The sequence below is a fragment of the Apteryx mantelli genome, chromosome 7 (genome assembly GCF_036417845.1).
Source record: "Apteryx mantelli isolate bAptMan1 chromosome 7, bAptMan1.hap1, whole genome shotgun sequence".
NCBI classification, from domain to species: Eukaryota; Metazoa; Chordata; class Aves; order Apterygiformes; family Apterygidae; genus Apteryx; species Apteryx mantelli.
The window spans coordinates 19,882,605-19,903,264 of record NC_089984.1 but is presented as its reverse complement, the minus strand read 5'-3'; the positions used below and the strand labels follow the sequence as shown (position 1 = coordinate 19,903,264).

Here is a 20,660-nt window from a genome sequence, read left to right as displayed (position 1 = left end):
TTGTAAATACAGTCTTGGAATAAACATTTTAAAAAGTTGTTTACAGTTGTACATTCTCTGCTGTGGTCTATAAACAGAGATGGAAGATGTAATGGGACCATGTATTTTTAAGATACAGTTGATTTCTCATGTTGCATGTCCAAAAGGAACTGTTTTGGCACTGCTGAGGGTGTGGCAAACAGGATAGGGTGAGAAGGAGAGGCTGAGGGTGAAGCGGAATAGGAATTTCTTTAGTAGGCTTTGTTGGAGAAAATCTGTCTTCAAACTATGCTCCTGAAGTCAACACCAGTAATTCAAGGATCTGTGTAAAACAGCTGATAGCTTAGCCTGTGTTTTGCATTTCCTGTGGTGACCCATATCAAATTGTTCTTCTTTTACTACTGACTGACTTGCTTATGTGCCCCATTACAGAACACAGTCAATCATCAGGTCATTTTTGTTAAGTTTACAGACCTGTTGTGTCCAAATGAAAAGTTAAATTATTTGCTCTTCCCTCTTTTTTCTTTAAGGGGAAGCTGAAGGTCCCTCTATGGGAGTTTTCAGTTTTTGAGGTTGCCCTGGGTGGCACAAATGCCTCTACTTATTTTATGTTCCTCTCTTGAGAATTGATTATGTTGCTTACCTGAAGGCATGAATTTGGCCTCTCCTAAATAACTAATAAGAGACATTTTGTCAAGCTGAGATTTAGATGAGGGAGGAATAAAGATGGATTTTTGAATCAAGCTTTATTTATTTATTTATTTATTATTTTTTTTAGGATTATTCCAAGAAAAATCAGCCTCTTGAGATTTCTTGGCATTGTCTTTCTATAGCTTCAGGACGCTGCATTTATCAGAACTGCAAAAGAAATCAGGCATGTCACTCCAGATACAAGGGCTAAGACTGTTCTAACTGAAGAGCATCTTTATTTCAGATAGCATTGAAAACAACCAAAAGGCAAGGCCAAACGTGGTAGCAATGAAAACAAATATTTGTTGGACAAAGCTGGCTTTATAGAAGCAATCTGCCTAGGACTGGTGGCTGAAAGCAGATTTTAATTAAGTAATGTGTCTTTACTGATCAAGAATTTCTACTTTTAACTGCACAGTGTAGTTCTGTTGCAGCAAATCAGTGGGACGGAGCGAGTATTTGTCAATGATGTGTGTAGCCTGTCACTCTGTTATTGAAGCACTTCTAGCAACAGTTAGACATGTCACCTCAATGAGATAACCTTGTGACTTAACAGTTGTCTTTTTCCAGTGTCATCATCAGGCAGTTCTGCCTCCTTGTAAAGGAATGACTATTTTTGCTTGCTTACTGCAGTTTTGAGTAACAGTAGATATTTAGTAGCTTGCTGTGTCTTGAGACTTACCTTTTGAAATGTGAATTTTTCTGTGTTCAGTGTTTGGTAGATGATGTGTGGATGTGGTTGTTTAATTACGCAATTTCTATATCTGTTGGCTAACTAGGTACACTGATAAACCTTATTAATTTCTTTGTTCTTTCTTCCAAATCTTACTTCGTTGATCACTTGCTCTACGGCATGCTTTAGCATATAGAGAAAATGCACAGCAATGAGGTTTTTCAGCTCATGTAAGACAAAAGTTCTTGATTCCAATTTGCATCTTGTGTTGTGTTTTTGTGTTTTATGAAGTGTTTGTTAGACCGCTTATCTGAATTATATAGCATTTGCAGTCACTTGTTCCTTTATCCAGGTGTGCCTTTAACTTTTCAGTACTGACTTTCCCATTTCACTTTTATTAATATTCTTTAGAACTGCTTGGCTGTCTTTGTAGGTATAAACAAAACAGTGATGGAAAACTCTCTTGAGCTCTGGAACTTGGCCGTCAACTCTAAAACTGTAAAACCATAAGTCATGCAGTTTTGATCTGGGACGTTTGTCATTCTCTCAGTGTGATAACAATTTCTGGTCATAGCTCAGGAGTCTAGGAGAGCTCTTGATCCATGTTAACAGCCAGTTTAGATGCAGTCACTCTTTTGGAGAATCGGCTGTTAACGGTATAGATACCATATTTCTCATATTTCTGTGCTGGTTGACTTGAGTGCCAGAAAATGGTTCCAGGCATGTTCGGTTTACTTGTTGTATTAGACATAGCCTCCTAGGGTCCACCTTCTTGTCTTGTCAATTGAAGTCTTGTTCTATGAGTATGTAGAGAATGTAAGGTGAACAGGCTGTATTTTCTAACAAACAAGTTTGATATATTTTAACAATGGTATTCATGAGCTCTCAACTTCAAACACGAGAAGGTAATGGCAGTTCTTAAAGGAAGTTCATTCAACAGTGTTATAAACAATTTACTGTTTTGTGTCATTTATTGGAGCTTAATTTAAAAAGCCTGTTAATGGTCTTCTAAACTACTTAACCTACTGACAAATTTATTCATCTGATTCTTAGTCAGAGATGAATATCCTCCATACATGGCAGTCTTGCTTTTAAAGGTACTTCAATTCCTCTTCTCTTGTTCATGTTTCCACTGCACTTATATTTAGTCCACTTTGTACACAAAACCTCCAGTCAAGAGGTTTACTGGCAACTGGCACAGGATAAAATAAGTGTTAGCCAATTAATTTGCTTAAAGGGTACCCTTTCTTGGTTTGACTGTAATGCAGTTGTCTTTACCTTTCTTTCCCTTCGTGAGGGGATTTGTTTAGCCCTAACCTCTTCTGTGAAGCTTCCTATAAAGAAACCAAAGGTTTTGAGCCCCCTGTATTGAGTTTACTTGATAATGTGGAGAGAAATGAGAACTGGCATTATTTCTTGTAACAATAATGAGAGAATCTTTGGCTTACTCTCTTCATCATGAAGAAAGCTTTTCTTTAACCAGACAGAGAAGAAAAGAAAATGTAGCAGGTTGTTCACTTATCTAAGCATCTCAAGTTACAGCTGGTCTTTTGTGTATTTGTGTGAATCTTGGCATTGGGGTCCTTTGAAGTTATCTCAGAAGAGGTTTCAAAGAGGATGATAACACCTATTTAAGAACTTCTATCTTTGACCTTCTTCCCATTGACATAAATAAGAACAGTGCAAAGGCACACAGAATAGCTATGGTGGAAAAAATGGGTAAGCTGAGTTACAGTTTTAGGAATCTAAGGCTTAATAAGCTCACATTTTTCACCTTTCCTGTCTCTGCTTTCTATTTGTGGTCACACCTCTGAACTTGGAATGTTGAGCTGAGCCGACCTAGCCACACTAAGCCATACTGTCCGAATACTCAGCTGTTTCGATTTTCCTTTTGAACCTGCATCTTACACAACTTGTTCATACGATTTCAAAATAAAGTATTTGATGTTGTATAAGACAAAGGAAAGCCTCTTTAGAATAATTTGAAATGCTGATTTGGGGGGAAATCTTCTCTTTAGACACTGGTGTATCATAAAAGCAATTACTAGCACTCACTGTTTTTTCAGATCTATTGATACAGAACATTGCATGCAAACTTATGAGTTCTTACTTTCCATATTAAGGACTTATTTTACTTTGTTATGTTTCAAACAAAACACAGTTTAATGGAAAGCTGCTTGATTCCATCTGTCTGAGTCTGGTAATGCATTTGTGGTGGTTGGCCTTTAAAGAGACTTAGAAGAACTCAGAACATGCAAGGGCAAACAATTCACTGATTGCTTCTTTTGTATTCATGAAAATCCATCCAACACGTTTTTTTCTGACGCAAATATTAACGAAATATGCATTGAAAAGAAAATGGGTGTTGAGTAGTGCCGATTACCTAAGGGCAATCTTTTGAGTCTTTCAGAAATGCTTCATTTTATGACTGAGGGCCTCTGTCTGAAAAACAGACCTCAAGCTGCTTCCAAGTTTTTGCAGTAATTTGGTGTGTGTATGAGTTGTGTGGTTGTTTGTGTGTGGTGGTGGTTTGGGTATGTGGGGGTGGGGGTTTTTTTGTTTTTTTTCTGTCTGCTCAGAGTTTTCAGCAATGTGTTAGCATCTTCAATGTGTGTATCTGGAAAGCTTTTATAAGGTACTTGGTTCTTTGATTCTGTCTTCTATGAGAGTTATTCTAATGATGTTGGGCTACCTTTGATGCAGTGGATGGAAGCGTATGTAAACTTTTATATACAAATGTGATGTGCATAATTTTGAACCTGAGATTGGCAGGCTTAAGTTGTACAATGCACGAGAAGACCTATTATCCTTCTAAATCAGATTGTAGTCCGGAATGCTAGCATTACATTAATTTCTCATTTTGCTGATGCATTCTATATGTGCCTGGATGCTTTGGTTATTTGTGCATTAAAATACTCAGTGAAGTGTATCATTCACAGCAGAAGTCAATTTAAAACCTCTCCAAAACTGGGGAAAGAACTTCTGCAGTAAGCTAAAGTCTCTTCTTGCATTCAAAGCAAGCTGCTCTGACTCTGGTTTTCATGATATCAGGACATCAGTTCCTGTCCCTTAGACAAGATCTGCTGGAAGTTGGCAGTGATGATGTTTTTGTTCTATGAATTAACTGGCGGCAAACTAGATTGGTGAACTTCATTTCTGACTGCTTAACTACATAACTGCTTAGGTGACTAGCAATGGTTTGATCCAAATACTTAATTGCATGTATCGTTGCCCTAATTAATTTGCAATGCGGTTAATCTATACAACTGGTGCAGAGGTTCAATATGCATTTGAGGTTCAAATGTTCCTATTTGTTGTGTAACTGCTGTGGACAAAGTGATCAGTTGAAATACCTATGAGACTTTGTCAGTTGTCACCTGTTATTTAAGCTGCTAGGATGTACAGTTGAGAGAGCGTATTCATGTTAGTTATAATACTTCCTGATAGGAAAACATTGTTTAAAATGGCAGAAATGCATCCACAACGTTAATTTGAAAACTATAAAAACTGTTGAACCTTCCCACAGGATACATGATCACAGAAGTCCTCCCTAAGATAGATCCTAAATAATAAGAGAATATATTTGTCTCTTGGTGAATTTTCTTTCTTTTCTATCTGAATGCTTCATGGAGACCCATACTTGTTTAGAAGGACTTTTGCAATATTTCATGACAGTGGTTTAAAAAAAAAAAAAAAAAAAAAAAGCAGTGACCATTGCTATAAAGTCAGTACACTAAAATATGGTAGAATATTTGCTTTAGTTTCTTGTATTTAGCAATATCCAGACTAAACAGAAGGAAATGGAACCAGATACTGCATTGTAAAAGAGTCATGTAATACCAGTTTAGGAGAAATTAATTTGCACGCAACTACTTTGGCTGATAATACAGCATGAGCATTTTAAAGCACAGCATGGAAGGAAGGAGCATGTGATGGACCCTAGGTTCAAAAGGTGATTGAATTATTTCTGGCAACCAAAAAAACGGCATGAGAAGTTGCTTGCTGTGTAGGAATTCTTGCAGTGATGTGGAGTAGCCTTGTGTCCAGTGTCCTATTTGGCTAACACCTGGTGAGCATGAATGACTGAGACATGCAAATGTAGTGGTTAATGTGACAGTTGATTCAAAATGGGATGCACAGGGGGCCCAGAGGAGCTGTTTGGGAGTGCTTGAGTTGGCACAACAGTGATGGTGATGTGCCACAGGCACCATCTGGAATAGCCACCCCAGCATGTCAGAGACTGTAACCCAGACAGAACTTCTGGGGGAGTGTGTAGCTATCCTTGTCTGTGGCTTCTTGCAAGGGGTAGTTTGCAAGACGCAATGTGATGGAGTAGGGGGAAGTGGGAGCTGTTGCACTTGCCTTTGAGATTTCATCATCCCAGTTTCTCAAGTCCTGGAGACAAACAGGAGAAATTAAAAGTTTCTGCTCTGTCACAGAGATGTGATATCATTGGGGTTACAGAGACATAGTGGGATAGCTCAGAAGACAAGACTGCTGCAATAATGGATACAGTCTCTTCAGGACGGTCAGGGAAGCCAAGGAGGGGAAGTTGTGCTGTACACAAAGGAATGACTTGAAAGCATGGAGGTCTGCCATAGGATAGGTGACAGGCCCGTTGAGACTTTGTGTCAGAATCAGAGAGGAGGCCAGCAAGGGAAATATTGCGGTGGGCATTTGTTACAGACTACTTAATCAAGAAGAGTAAGTGAATGAACCCTCTAAGCAACTGAATGACATCTGCCAATGGATGGCCTTTGTTCTCACGGAGGACTTGAATCACTCTAATATCTGCTGGAAAGGCAGCACAGAAGGATACAAGCAATTCAGAAAACTTTTGGAGGGTGTTTGGGACAGTATTTTGATATAGATGCTAGAAGGACCCCCTAGGGGAAATGCTGTGCTGGATCTGCTACTCACAAATAAGGAGGAATGGATCAGGGAAGTAGTAGTCAGTGGCAGCCTTAGGTAGTAGCTGCCACGAGATAGTAGGCTTTCAGATCCTGTGGGAAGTGAGCAGGGCAAGTAACAGACTAAGGCCCAGGGCTTCAACTTGTTCAGAGAACTGTTAAGTGGGATCCTGCAAGAGGCTGCTGTGAGAGGCAGAGGAGCACAGGACAACATGTTGATCTCTAAGGATCACTTCCTCAAACCACAAAAATTATTCATCCTAATATTCATGAAAACTAGCAGGCACGATAATAAGTCAGCTTGGCTACAGAGAGGGCTTCTGGTTGTGCAAAAATGAAGTCAACAGAAGTTGGAAGTGCGGATGGGCTATCCATGAGGAATATGCTGGCATTGCTTACACATGCAGGAATGGAATTAAGCCAAAGCCCAGTTGGAGTTGAAACTGAGGGATGTGGAGAGCAACAGGAGAACTCTCACAAGTAAATGGATAGCAAAAGGATGACTAAGGAGAACATGCCCTGCTGCTGGATGGAGTAGGGACCATGTGACAAAACACGGTCTAAGGTACTTAATATGATCTTTGTGCATTAGTCTTCACTGGCAAGGTCTGCTCTCAGATGTGACATAATTTAGTGGGCAGAAGAGAGAGATACTGTCTGTGCTAGAGGAAGATCAAGTTATAGAATATTCTAAGTAAAATGGGTGAACCATAGATTCATGGGACCAGATGAGATGCATCTGAGAGCTGGCTGACATCATTGCAAGACCTCTCCTTATCTGTGAGAAGTCATGGCAATTGGAGAACATCCCCGATGACTGAATGGCAAATGTTACATGCATCTTCAGAGGGGGGAAAAAAAAAAAATGTCTGGGCAACTACAGCAATGAATGAAATTTGATTTGTATTGCCATTATATTACAAAGATGATACAGATCATTTGACTTGATGTAAGAAAAGCAAGCTGTCTATAGATATTTCTGCCAATGTTGTTTTCTAAAATTTCTCCTGTTAGTGTCAGATTAGCTCACAGTAGGAGAACTTGTTTTTTTTTTTTTAAATAAAGTTTTGGAAGCTTGTAAGTGAAGTAAGGTGCTGTCAGTAGGCTATCATTTTAAGTGCTGTGCTACACTTAAATGATGTGGTACTCAACACTGGCAACCTTGAAGCCTATTTGTAGGATCAATGATGTGTTACTATTGTTAGTACAGCTGAACAGTTCCAGTAAGATAAAATGGGGTTTAGTTGTGCATTGACAGCAATTCTATGTAGCTGTTCAAATTAATCTGATTGTAGTGACCTTAGTGCACAGCTGGAGAGCAAGCATAACCCTTGGAATGGGACACTGTTACCACCATCTCTGCTGTCTGTATTGTCTTTGATTCATAGTTGGTTAAGCCATTTACAACTCAGCTGCTACCAGTACGTGCAGATGACACATCTTTTAGGAGAACTGGTAACAGTTTACGTTATTACATACTGTATGCTGTAGCAGCTCAGTGGCTGTTTTAGGAGCGTGTGAGATATGTCAACCTGACGGTTGTTCTAAGCTATACCATTCCTATTGGAATTGGAACCTGTTTTTTAAATGGGTTCTCTACACAGGCAGGACTTGATTAAGTCTGGAACCATTTCAGTTTGCTTTCATGTTGTGCTGTGAGACAAATCGCAGCAGCCAGAAACTTAATTTCAGCAGCTTTGAAAGGCAAGGTTAAAAGATTTGAATTTGGGCCTTGCTTAGTATCTGTTTATTCCCCGTCCTGATTCTCAGTCAGTACATATTACTAGAATCTTGTATGACTTTTTGCAGGTTTAAAAATGATTCAGAAGATTATCTGGATGTGATAAGCATTTTACGTTTTCTGGATATTTTAATATGCAAAAATAAATATTTTTGCAATGATATTGCTGTTAAAAGTTCTGATCCTTTCTACTGTAGGAGGGTTCTTTTCTTCCATACGAACTAAGTAAGCTTCACAATAGAAATTTTTCTCTTTGAAGCGAGGTAGCATGATGATAATCGAGCAGTTTCACAAAGAAACTTTGTGGAAGGTCATAGCCTAAAATGCATAACAGGATTCAGTCTTGATGAAACCATGCTGAACAGAATAAAGATTTCATACTTTTCAGGTCCACTGCTGTTCAGAGTGAAGTCCAATAGGTTATAGTAGCAGGATTAATTTACCTGCCAAGTGATTCTTAGCAGTTATTCTAGACTAGGGACCTCTGCTGCATTGCATTTTATGTACTATTCTTGTGTTCTGTAAGAGTTGCCCATATTCTAGAGCTTAGTGTGCTGTGTTAATAATTCTGTGAATGTGTTGGGATGAAATGGACTGTAAACATATCTCTCTAATGAGTATTTACAGTAATGCAAGGCTCTGCTTCTTTTCTTGCATTAAACTCCCAAAAGTGCTGCTCTGTTTTCTGAAGAAATGCTTATTGCATATGATTGCAGCTTTTCTATAAGAGACAAATCAATTTAATCTGCAAATGATTAAATGGAACATAAAGGTTGAAGTTTGGATTATAAAATTTGAGTGAAGGTGTTTTTGTGTTTTCTGGAGCAGCTAGGATGGTCCAAGACTAAGACTCTGGAGTACTCTGGTAATACACATCCTAATATTGAGCTGTTTGTCCTTTTGTTCTCAAATTATTAAGACATTCAAGAGACTGTTTGGAAGATTGATAGAATGGTATTTTTTTTCTGACAAAGGGTGTATAGGCTAATCCTAATATTAAGGTCAACATTTATTTTTTTTTTAATCAAACTGCTGTTAATAAGTAACCATTGTAAAGGATGCTTTTTGTAATCTGTGTGTCTTCTCAGTTACAAGAACATGACGGACTTTCTTTACAAGTATGCATAGCGTGTTTTTTGTATTCAGAGAAGGATTAAAACTGGCTTCCTAGAAAGTGACAATGAATATAAGTTCTTAAATATGAACAGAATTGCTTTTTTTTTTTTTGTCTTCAACGTGTACTGCATGATTAATATATGAAATTGTTTCCCTGTTTACAGAGGCTCAGTTATATTTCTGTTAAGTTTCTCAGTGTAAACTCTTATTTGCAGATTTTTAAACAAACATAAAAATTCCGTTGCAGCTGAAGTGCAGAACACACAAATCCCTACCCCTGGGTCTATTTTGAAGAGACTTCTGTTTGTTTTTACTTTTTAACCTGCATAAGTCAAAAACAAATGCATGAATTTGTTGCTAGTTAAGTAGGGGAAAGCAACTGCAGTTTGTAAGTACTAGTCAGGGTACAGAATGAAGTTCAACAGAATAACTGTCATTCAGGCACATTTTTGCTGTTCCTATCTGTTGCTGCTGAATATTTCCTTAAAAATTTTTTTTTCAATAATTTTTTTACCTTTTATTTATGAATATGAAAAGAACTCTTCTAGTGTGAACCAATACGATAAAGAAGACTGGAGAGCTAGCTAAAAACTACTGAGAAATGAAGCAGACTCTTCTGCTATTGCATAGGATGATTAGGTGCTATTACAGCAAATCAGATGCTATCATGTTGGCTTCATCTTTAAGGATGTTGTTTTTTGGGATGGAGAAAGTGTTCAATTAGTCTTAATGAAAATTGACTAAAGAACTCCTGCTTTCCTCCCTGCACCCCCCATCCCCACTATGACCCACTGTCCTTTGGGAGCTGTCTCTCTTAAGAGATATCCCCCGGGTTTTCAGTTAAGCTCTTCTATTCTCTATTAGAAACTTGCTTTAAACAAATGGGATCTAAATGTTTAGAGAAGTTGACATGTCATAAGATAAGTGCTTGTTGCTCTTTTATTTATTAGAGATTTTGTATTTTGTCTCCAGTGTCATTTCATGAGAAGTCCATGTGTTTTGAATTACCTAATACACCTGAAGCATTTAATCCACAATATATTATTAATTTAGGATATGCCCTGGAGAATTGTAGAATAATTTATAGCTGGAGCTTGATTTTTGTGTATGTCAGTAGTACTGAAGGAAAACTGATCACAATCTAACTTCAGATAGATTAAAAAAAACAAATCTTCTTGCAAACATTCTTTGGGTCACTATATGCCATGAGGTGAAAGGTATTTTCCAAACAGTAGTTAAATTCATATGTGACTTTCTCACAAGAGTGAAGTGCCTCACATTTTGTATCACTGTCCTGAAAGAAACTACCAGCCTGTAAACTCTGAAGTTCTAGGAGTGGCAGAATTGTTCTGTTCTGTCAGCACAGGGTACATTGCTTACGGCACACGTGGCGAGATTGATCTGTGACATGCTTCACTTAGGGATCATGTGGACAGTAAAACATAAGAGAGGATACTAGAGATTCATCTTCCTGAGTACTTTGTATTAAAACACTGCCCCAGGTTGCTTTGGGTGGATACGTTGAGTTTTGGGTAGAATGCACAATTGTCTTGCCTGCTTGAAATACACAATGTATTTCAATTCTTTCATGAAAAGAGAACTAATGCACTTACTGAACAAGCCAAATAAAGTCCTCCAGTTCACCTCTTTAAAATCTACTCTGCTACACTTCTTTATTCTCTGAAGTGTTGCTGCTAGCCAACTGACTGTTTCTTACCCTTAAGCTAAACAAATTAATCATTGTATTAAATATTTAATGCAGGCTTTCTAGGATTTTTCTAGGTTATAAAGTTTTCTAAAAATAGAAATAGTAAATATAATGATTATATTGAAAATACTTTTTCAAAACCTTCATATTAGCTAAGTTCACTTGCTTCTCAGGTGAATAGGAAACCACTAATGAAGCATTCGTTCAATCCTGTGTAATATACATACCACAGTTTAACAGCTACTGTGCTTCACTGAGCTACAGAATGGGCTTTTAGCTAGATCTCTTCTCTGTAGGACACTTAATTAATCATTTTATTTCTGATGGATTTGTTTATTGTCAAGAAGACAAAGATGTCGGGAGGGACCTCAAAGAACAATTTCAAACTTTGTCTGATATCCTCCTATCAATTCTAGTCTGTTCACTCGCTCTTCCTCAGAATACAGTACCAGTTTACTTGTTTAGTATCTTTGCTTCTGCTTCCTGTACTTCTGGCCCCTGTGTAATCTGCATCTGTCTCCTTACACCTTTGAGTGCTGGGCAGCCTTGGCTACCTTGTTAAAAGCTAAGGGACAAGTCTAAACCTTTTCAGTAGATAATAGTGAAATTCAGTTAAACTGTCTTATATTAAGTGGTGTCCACCTTTAATACTGTGGAATCACCTATGTTTAAGGCAATATTAGAAAGCTAAGGGAGAGAAGTTTGAAAGTGCATATGGCAGGGAAGGAAAAATGCGTGTTGAGGTTATGGAGATAAATGGGACTAGAAAAGTGTTGCTAGCTCCATGCAGAGCTAGTGTATTATGCATACAGAAGAATCTTAGCACTTTCTCATAATGACAGTTCAGAAGCAACCCTTGACTAGATTGTTATTTAGCAAAGTGCAGTAAATGCTGTGGCATAAACCTAGTATTAATTAATGGGGTGGGGGGCAGGTGGGATGGGTGAGCAAAAAAACCCCAAACCCTCCTGATCCTGGTAGTATTGAAGAAAGGGTGTCAGTGTTGCTCAGAATCATTATTTTCCTCTACAGCATTGCTGCAAATATCTCGGTAGATGCTACCTTTTAGATCTGCCAAGTCCAGTTTTGTAACGTGCTCAGAAGTAGTTTCCAAAAATGGCTTCGTGTAGTGTGCTGATCACAGTCTAAAAGAGCATAATACTTTTTGGCTGTTTTCTTAATAGTTGATGGTCAGTGACCTAATATACAAGTTTTCTCTTCTGACCATTTCTCCTGAAGCACTTCAAGAGTTGTCTCTGATGTAGCAAGAATGGTTTGCATTAGGTTATATCTGTCACTTCCACCTCCCTTCCAAGAGTTTGTGCCTTGATACTGCAGTATTTCAGACTTTTAGGCTGCTAATGGACATTAGTGGATTCTAGGCTTTTGAACTATAATTGAATCTTCTCAATCTGCTTTTCCTCCTAGCAAAGTGTGCAGAAAGCTCTGTGATACACTGTCTCCTAGGTGTTATCTCAGGAGCTACATGATTTCTTTCAGCTTTGCCTGGAGAAAGGGCTTTTAAATGTGAATGTGACGTTAGAGGCATCCTCCTCCACAGCAGCCTGTGCTTTCTGGAGATCTCTATGTGAGAGTAATTTCCTTGTTCTTTTAGAATATGCCGTATCAGACCAGTTGGGCATGATCGTGGTTAAGTTTGCCCATTCCATGCTAAATGAGAAACAGCTTCAGAATTCCTGTGATAGCTGCTCTTGGCTAAGTACGTCACCTCACAAGTATCAGAAATTCGTTTAAGCTCTGTCTTACCAAAGCTGCTCTCAGGTATGTGATTCCTCTTTAGTTGCATAAGGAACGAGGAAAAAAATTTCTGAAGACCTGGGGCCATGTTAGATCTCAGGAGTTATGGAACATATTGCTGAAGCTGAAATTCATGATAGAGATTGTCTTCTATTCCTGCAGAAAACTTGCCGTTGTTGAAGTTGGCAGAAGGCTATCTCCATGTTCCAATGATGTCAGGGAAAGCTTGTATATATCTGCGTGTTCTTTATAAGAGGATTTATGTATTATGCTTTAATTTCAGTGGCTGAAGGGAGTCCAGATGACTGTCTGCATAAATTTAAACATCCTAGATTGACAAATGGAGTTAGAATCTTCTGGCCCAAAAACGATCTTATCTTCTGATCTTCAAAAGGGGGGTCAATCCATTTTTAAGTGAAAATCCTTAGTTTAACACACAGGACCAAGCATTCAGGTTCCTACTAGGCCCAGTGTAGTTTGTAGACACTGTACTCTTCTGCAGAAGAAGCAGAGAAAAATTAAAACATAAATAGTATAGGTAAACAAATCTCTTGGTTTGTAGAAACAAGAAACTTATGTGGTACTTGGGTTCTTCTTCAGCTGCATTGGGTTGAAGCAAAGAACTACATAAAAGATCTTCCTTCATGTGCTGTAAATTTGAAAGGATTTAAAGTAATAACAGAACTTTGCAAATATTTTTCAGTAGTAATTATGTGGAACAGTATTTTCAAGGCCTGGAATTTTATGAACACAAGTGAATATTGTCTGAGATTTTCGGGAGGAAGGATGGAAGACTCAGATGAGTGTCTAGATGATAAAATAAGAAAAAAAAATCAATATTAGAGAGTTGTTTTCCTTCAAAGCATACTCATTCAAAAAGGAACCAAAATCTATGATAATCCAGCGTTAGTGACTTCGGATAAATTACACATTTAGCAAAACTTGATGGAATAGGTCTATGTTTCTTTTTCTTCAACTTAGGCTATTTAGAAAGTGATATGGAGGGGAAAAATGTGTGATATATATGAATTTGAAGGAAAAAATGCTTTTCCCATGCATTCTGAAAATGGTGATAGTTGGAGAATTTTGACAGATACAGACTAAATTCTGGATCCAGCCACTTCAAAACTTGTGTTCAACTCATGAATTCAAACATTTTAGCCTCTTCATTTAGAATTATGAGTGTAATCATAAACAACTGTAAGAAAGAGAGCTACCCAAACATAGAAAGCTTGCTAAAAGGAAGGTGAAGAGGGCAGCTGAAAGAGTCAAATCTTTTTTTTCAAACAGTACATAGAATATATGAAGATGGAATTTTGCTGATTGAGGGCAAATCATACTGATGTGTTTTTTGTGGGTTTTTTTCCTTCCTCATCTCTCAAGCTTCTGCCTGTATAAGGCAAAAAGGAACTTGAATGGTTAAACACCAGGTTAAAGGAGGTTATTAAAAGCAAGAAATAACACTAAGAAGCTGAAGTTGTGTTCAAATGGGAGAAAACAGGAAGGATCACAAGGTCTGGTAGGTTAAATACAAAAGTACAGTGGAACAGGACAAAAAAGCTTGAGAAATGAGTTGTAAATGCAATGAGGTGTGTGTTTTAAAAAAAGAAAGAAAAAAGAAACATAACAGGAAGCTGGTGCTTTTTACATCTCTCTCACTAGAAAGTGAAGAATTTGGGTTCTGTCATGGGAAGTCTTGCATTCTTTACATGAAACTTAACAAAACACCAAAACTTCTGTCCCAAATAAAAGTATTAGTGGGAAAGATCATAAACTAAGTGACATAAATGGTGTTCACCAAAGAACTTTAAAGGGACTTAATGATAAAATAGATATGGTAATGTGTAGCTTGTGGTATTCATAAAACTGCTTTAGTGCCTTAGTACTCTGAAAGTTGTCTAATGTGACTCCAGTTTTTAAAGGATTTCCAGGAGAGAACTAGGGAGATGCAAATCAATTCATTTGATGTCAGTAACAGGCAAATTAGTAGAAACTACAGTAAAGAATAGTACTAATGAGCATATAGGTAAATGCAGTGAATGGAGGAAGAAGATAGACTCTATGCCACTCGCACAGGACAGCGATACTTAACAAATCTATTCAGTTCTTGGAAGATGTCAACAAGCATGGGGATAATACAGATCTGGCTGATACAGTTTATTTGGACAGCAAGAATAACTCTGGGTGTGAATTTCACAAGATGATTGTCCATTTTAATCTATTCCTTTTTGACCACTGTCAGAATGGGGTATTAGCTAGTTGGATCTCTAATTTTACATCATGTGGCCTGTTTTAAGAGAACTGAGCATGACAAAGTTAGTAGATAACTAACTAAAGATCTCTGGAAACTTGCACAGTTATATGGGGTGGTTTTTTTGTTTTTTTTGTGCAAGTGTGCTGTAGCATCTGTTGTAGGAAATTATTTCGGGGGAGTTGAGTACTAGGGCTAAATACTGCTGCAGACTGAAAGGATGAGATATTGCTCAGTTGAATTTATTTAACTGAATGTTTTAATGTCTGATCATCTCCTAAATTTGTGATGTAGCTATAAAATATATATATCTTACATTAATTTTCCCTTTCTCAGATTGAATTTCTTCCAATTATTTTAAATCTTAAGTAAGATGAAACCTAGTTGTTCTGGGGAAGCTTGCATGACAAAATCAAAGGCTGTAAGTCACATGGGCATGTTGCTTCACTGTGAAGGCTGGAGATTGGACAAGAAATGCAAATCATTAATAGTGTTTTGGCTGTTTAATTTTGTGATGATACCACTCCTGTGCCCAAAAGAAAAGATAGGCAGCTCTTTGTTCTTCCAGGTTAGGTCTTATATTTTGTTTTTTCTGTTCCTTTGTAACACATAGTCTAAGACTCAAGTACACGTGGAGGGCGGGGGGTGTTTTATACTCTGTCATCCGAATGTTGTCATTGTTCATAGTCTCAAAACATGGGTTATAGTTTAAGAGAGTTCTGTTAGGTTTTCGTTTTGAGGCTATCCATTATTAAGACTAGGTAGACATAATGACACTGGGGGTAACTATTTAACAGGGGCGTATTGTACTCATTTCAGATGCTTCAGGATAAATACACGAGCTACCAAGATCAGTCTTTTTTATTTACCTGCAACTTAGATCAATTATTTGGCGTCTCTTTGGTAAGTTTTAATTTAATAGATGTCATTCAAATCACAGAATCTTATAAGAGAAACTTTTCCTTCAATGCTCATTACATGTAACTACTTAGACTGTTACTTCAAATTTATATTTTTGATACTATGGAATGTGAGTATCTTGGATACACATAGGTCTGTTATAGAATGGTAGGACAAGAATACCAACAGGTGTTACTGCCATGCGAATTAAGTTTCAGTGTTTTAACATGAAGTAAGAATGTCAAAATGGTCACTGAGAACTAATCTCAAAGTCGCAAAAGATCTGATGCTCAAGGTTATATTAGTAAAAGTATAAAGCTATATGCAGTTGCCTAGTTAATAATATTGAACTCCTGATAGTGCTTTCTATTAACAAGAAAGTATAATTACAGCCCTTTTATGTATGAGGAAAATGGAAGCGCAGGGAGAAACTTCCTGCCCAAAGTCATTTTAAAGTGTAGTGAAATACAAGAATGAAATCCAGGTCTTGCAGAGATAGCCTGCAGTCACTTGTTAGTAGTGTCCAAGTATTCTTGAATGTTAAGTTGATAGGTAAAACTGAAAGTTATTCAAAGTCATTTTTAAGTTCTCATGGAATTATTGTAAAATCTAGGTTCTCCTTCTGTCTCCTATATTGACACTCCCATCACTACTTGTACCGCTGCAGGTTTGTATGGTTTTCTAGAGGCAATGACATCTAGTGTATACTCTGAATAAATCTTGTCTTTATATGTCATAAACAAGCTGATCCAAAATTCTTACTTAGTACAAGTGAAGCTTTGTCTAAAATGATGCAGAATAGGCTGTACATGGAGTCTAGGTCTCCCTTAGCACAGTCGGAAGCAAAACAATAATTCTTCACCTTCAAACTAATCAAGATGCAATCAGTTTTTGAGGTGAGGTTTGTCTTTCCCTGTTGACAATAGTTGCATAGAGTACAGAGATGCATCATTTGGTTATAAAAGTTTTAATATGCTGTAACTTCTTATGTTAAAGCACCTTCCTTTTAAGGTTTAAGGTAGTGTTTTTTCTGTAAAAGGTTTGCTTACTGAGTTTCCTGTGGTACCTTGTATATGTAGGCAGACTTCATGTAGGTATCGATGTGCTATGTAGCAGAAAGCAGATGCAGGATAGCATTCCTCCTGAAGCTCTGATGTTTTCTCATCATAAATCACACTAATGGATATCTAAGGGTGCACTACTTATTTCAGTACCTATATTGATCACTTGGAATGTAATAATATGTCTGCTTCTTTAAGCATTTTCATGCAAACTGGAGGTGAGAGTATAACCAGTGCATACATATTTTTCCAAATTCAGTTGTGGACCTTTTTGCATCACCCCAAAAAAGGGAGGACCATTGTTTGACTGTGAATAAATATACGTATATGCATGTGTGTACACGCGCGCACACACACACACGCACGCACGCACACACACTTTCTCTCTCTGTATGTAGTAAAGCATACAGCAAAACAAGGAAACGACGACTGCTTCGCTCAGCAGGATCTTAATCACCTTTTTCATTCTGAGATGTTTTGTGGGGCAGGAAGTCAGGAGGATTTGTTCAGCAAATGTGCCATGGCTGTGTTAGGTATGTTTTAAAGCAACTTTTGAAAGCTGAAAGAAGGGATTCCCACTTTTCTTTCTTTAACAATTAAAGCGTTTAAGAAGGGTATTTGTTGGCAAAAGAACTGGAAATGTTAGTGGTCTCCAGTTGACTTTGAGTAATGTAATTCCATAAGCATGATGCCCTTGCTTATGGTGGAATAAGCATTTTGTAAGCCTGGTATTTAAGGTCTGTGTTTGAATAGTGTTTGTAAAAGTGCGTTGCAGAATATTATCATGGAAGGATAAATTTTATTAATTGTGCAATTTTTTTTCCCCTGAATTAGTTTTAATAGTGGCAAATACTAGACTTCTGTTATCTTTAAGCATGTGTGTTCTACTTTAAATTGTAAAAGCTTCTTAAAGCTGAAGAGAGTAAAAAAGGACTTATTGTATAGATAAAAAATAAAATGGTGTTGTATACTACATACTGGAAATTACATTTTATCATATAATAGCTGATTAATTATTGTCTTGGAGACTTCACACTAGAATTATATGATTTTCTTAAATGTGAATTAAGGGAGATGTTTTTTTTTTTTTAAATAAGATTTCTCCTGAGAAATTCAACTAAACTCATGAATTTTGTCACTGCTGAAATAAAGCCACTGACTGTTTAATCAAAAACTCTGGTCACTTGGGACTTCTTGAAGGAAACTGACTTTTCCTGGTGTTACCCATGACAGTTCCTTTTAAGTTTCTACTGAAAATTTTTGGCTTCAGTAATGTAACTCAGGTGTAAAAGGTAGTCACAAAGGCTAGACAGTTATAGTCCTAAATGAGAACATGTATGATTAGAGCTACTGTGCTGAAACATGCTGGCTTTTCTTTTCCTCCTTGCCTTGTGATTAGAAGGGGGGGTTTGGTTAATGTTTGATTGTCTTATCATAAGATCTGACTCTTACCAAGAACTCAATCTTTTTTGATTTCACTGTAATTGTGAAAAACAATCTCTCCTCTTGTGTATAGGTTTGTTTATTTGTTTTCCTAATTTCAAGAGTTACTGACGAAGTTTCCTATTAATATCAGCTTTCTTAAAGGTAGCTTAAATTCTTTAGTTTTGTTATTAAATATATATATATATTTTTTTTCCTTCTAGGTTATTTACTTTCTAGAAGAGAGGGACAAGCAGGATCCCCTGAAAAGCCATTGTCTGATCTGGGTCGTCTCTCATACTTCGCTTACTGGAAAAGTGTCATATTAGAATACCTTAATTGTCACCATGAAAAACAAATCAGCATCAAAGGAATGAGCCGAGCTACTGGAATGTGTCCACATGATATTGCCACAACCCTGCAGCAGCATAGCATGATAGATAAAAGAGAAGATAGGTCAGTGAATCTTATGCTAATTAAAAAAAAAAAAGACAAAATATTCCCTTTCTCTACTTACAGAACACTTTTTAACATGAAAAATGTGTAAAATCGTGACTTTAAAATCAAAGGTAAGAGTTTTATTGAAGAAGTCCATAGGGTCAGGTCTTATTAAGGGGACCCTAGACTTTTTTCTCCCTAAGGAAATAATGCTGTTTACATGGTCTTTCAAGCTGGCCACACCCTTCCAACAACTTTAACCAGAAACATTTTCAGTTAAAGTTTTTTCATTCAGTATCAGCTTCCCTAACTACAATTCCTGACTATTTTGCAAATGTCTTGCATTGAGTAGCAGTGAAGGGAAAAAATTGGGTTTATAGGTGAGTGGGTGCATCCTTTCTCAATTGTTACTGGATTCACTCAAGCTATGGGAACAAAGCAAAGTTCTGCCCAAGGCACTGGGAATTCAGGGTTTTTTTGTTTCTATTTAATGTTATCATCAATGTTGAAAGTTATTGCACTGGGAAATGCTGAGGTGAGTTCCTACTTTGTGAATATTATGTTTTTTAATTATTTTGATTGTTTTAGGTTTTAAGTGTGTTTTTTTTTTTTCTTTCATAAAATGCTTAAAAGTTCCTCTAAAGGACCATTCAGTGGTATTTGTGGTTTTTGAAGAGCTTCTTAATTCTGTCTGAACGTTACAATCATAGAAACTTACAATTAAATAAAGCTGCCCTACAGAGGGATAGTAGGTTGCCAAAAAACCACCCCAAATGAAGGTGGCAAGTAGCTCAGTCTTAAGCTTTCATGTGCAAGCATTCATAAGGGAGGCTGGCCAAAAAGGAGACTGGTGTGGTGAGGGTAGGAAGAGGGGTGTTGTCCGTACCTTAAAACTTTACCTTTCTGGGGTACGTACTTGCGGGCAACCTGATGAGACAGACAAATTTAAAAGATAATCAAATATGTATTGATTATTTGTATGCAATTTCCTGTCACAAACTACACCCCAAATACTGATACCCAGTTATAAAATAATGCTTTCACCTATAGAATTCAAAATACTTTATAAACAAGGTCAGTTAGTTTTATTTCACAGGTAGTAAAGCTTAGACAGAGAAATGAATTGGCCTGGCTAAAATTATTCAGCAGGTGAGTGGCTGAGCTAGGAACAGAAATCAGGTCTTTGAAATTCCCTTCCAGACACTTACCTTTGGAGGCAGTTATGGTTCCTTATGAACTAAATGAACTCCTAAGTTATGGACTCCTATGCCACTAAGATGGTACTTCATCCCATTTGTCCTGTATTTTATTAATTTCTTGCATGTGTTGAAGTGGAGGTTTGTCTTAATTCTGCAATCTGGAAAAGAAAGAATTGCTCCATTATTTAAAGAGTTTACCTGGATTTGATTTTTAAAGCATCCTCTCAGTGAAAAGGAAAAATGCCACCTACCTATCTGATTTCTAAAGCTTTAAAAATCACTACTTAAAAAAGAATGTTTTTATTTAAGATCTGATAGTTCTTTGCTTTATAACAGGACTTTGGGGGATGTGCCAGTATACTAGCATGCTGTGCTATTAGGATAGTCTTTATCTACATTTGATACTCCATTTCGTAATAGACAGTTGTTTTCTACTTCATCAACATAGAACTGAGCTGCATTTCTATGTCTCACTAAATTCCTGTGTTCATAACTTGCTTTCTTGTCCAGTTAGCTGCCATCTTCAGTTCTATTATTGACAGTTTCCCCACTTTTTACTTCATGATACTCCATGTATTCTGTTCCTGTTCATATGCCATACTAAAATTGGAAATTGTTCTGGCAGAGTGGCTTAAGGGCCTACAGTAAACCTTTTTCATGGATTTACAGTAGTCAACTAGAAAAACATTTCTTTCCTCTGTTGCCCTAGTGATGTTTAGTGTTGAGCTTTCACTTCATAAACTGCTGTTACCTTTCTTCCTCTTCGTAGATAGTCAATAGTGTAACCAAATATCTGTGTATGTCAGCTTGTATT

General features: G+C 37.1%; 1 protein-coding gene across 13 annotated transcripts in view; it reads left to right on the top strand.

Moving 5' to 3' along the window:
* The window catches only part of KAT6B (lysine acetyltransferase 6B), a 129,296-nt gene that overhangs the window by 100,002 nt on the left and 8,634 nt on the right, over positions 1-20,660 (top strand). For all 13 annotated transcript variants that reach the window (XM_067299891.1, XM_067299887.1, XM_067299897.1 and 10 more), the window contains one exon: positions 18,434-18,665. In XM_067299891.1, the coding sequence (XP_067155992.1) occupies positions 18,434-18,665 (232 nt within the window). The remainder of the gene's footprint in view (positions 1-18,433; positions 18,666-20,660) is intronic.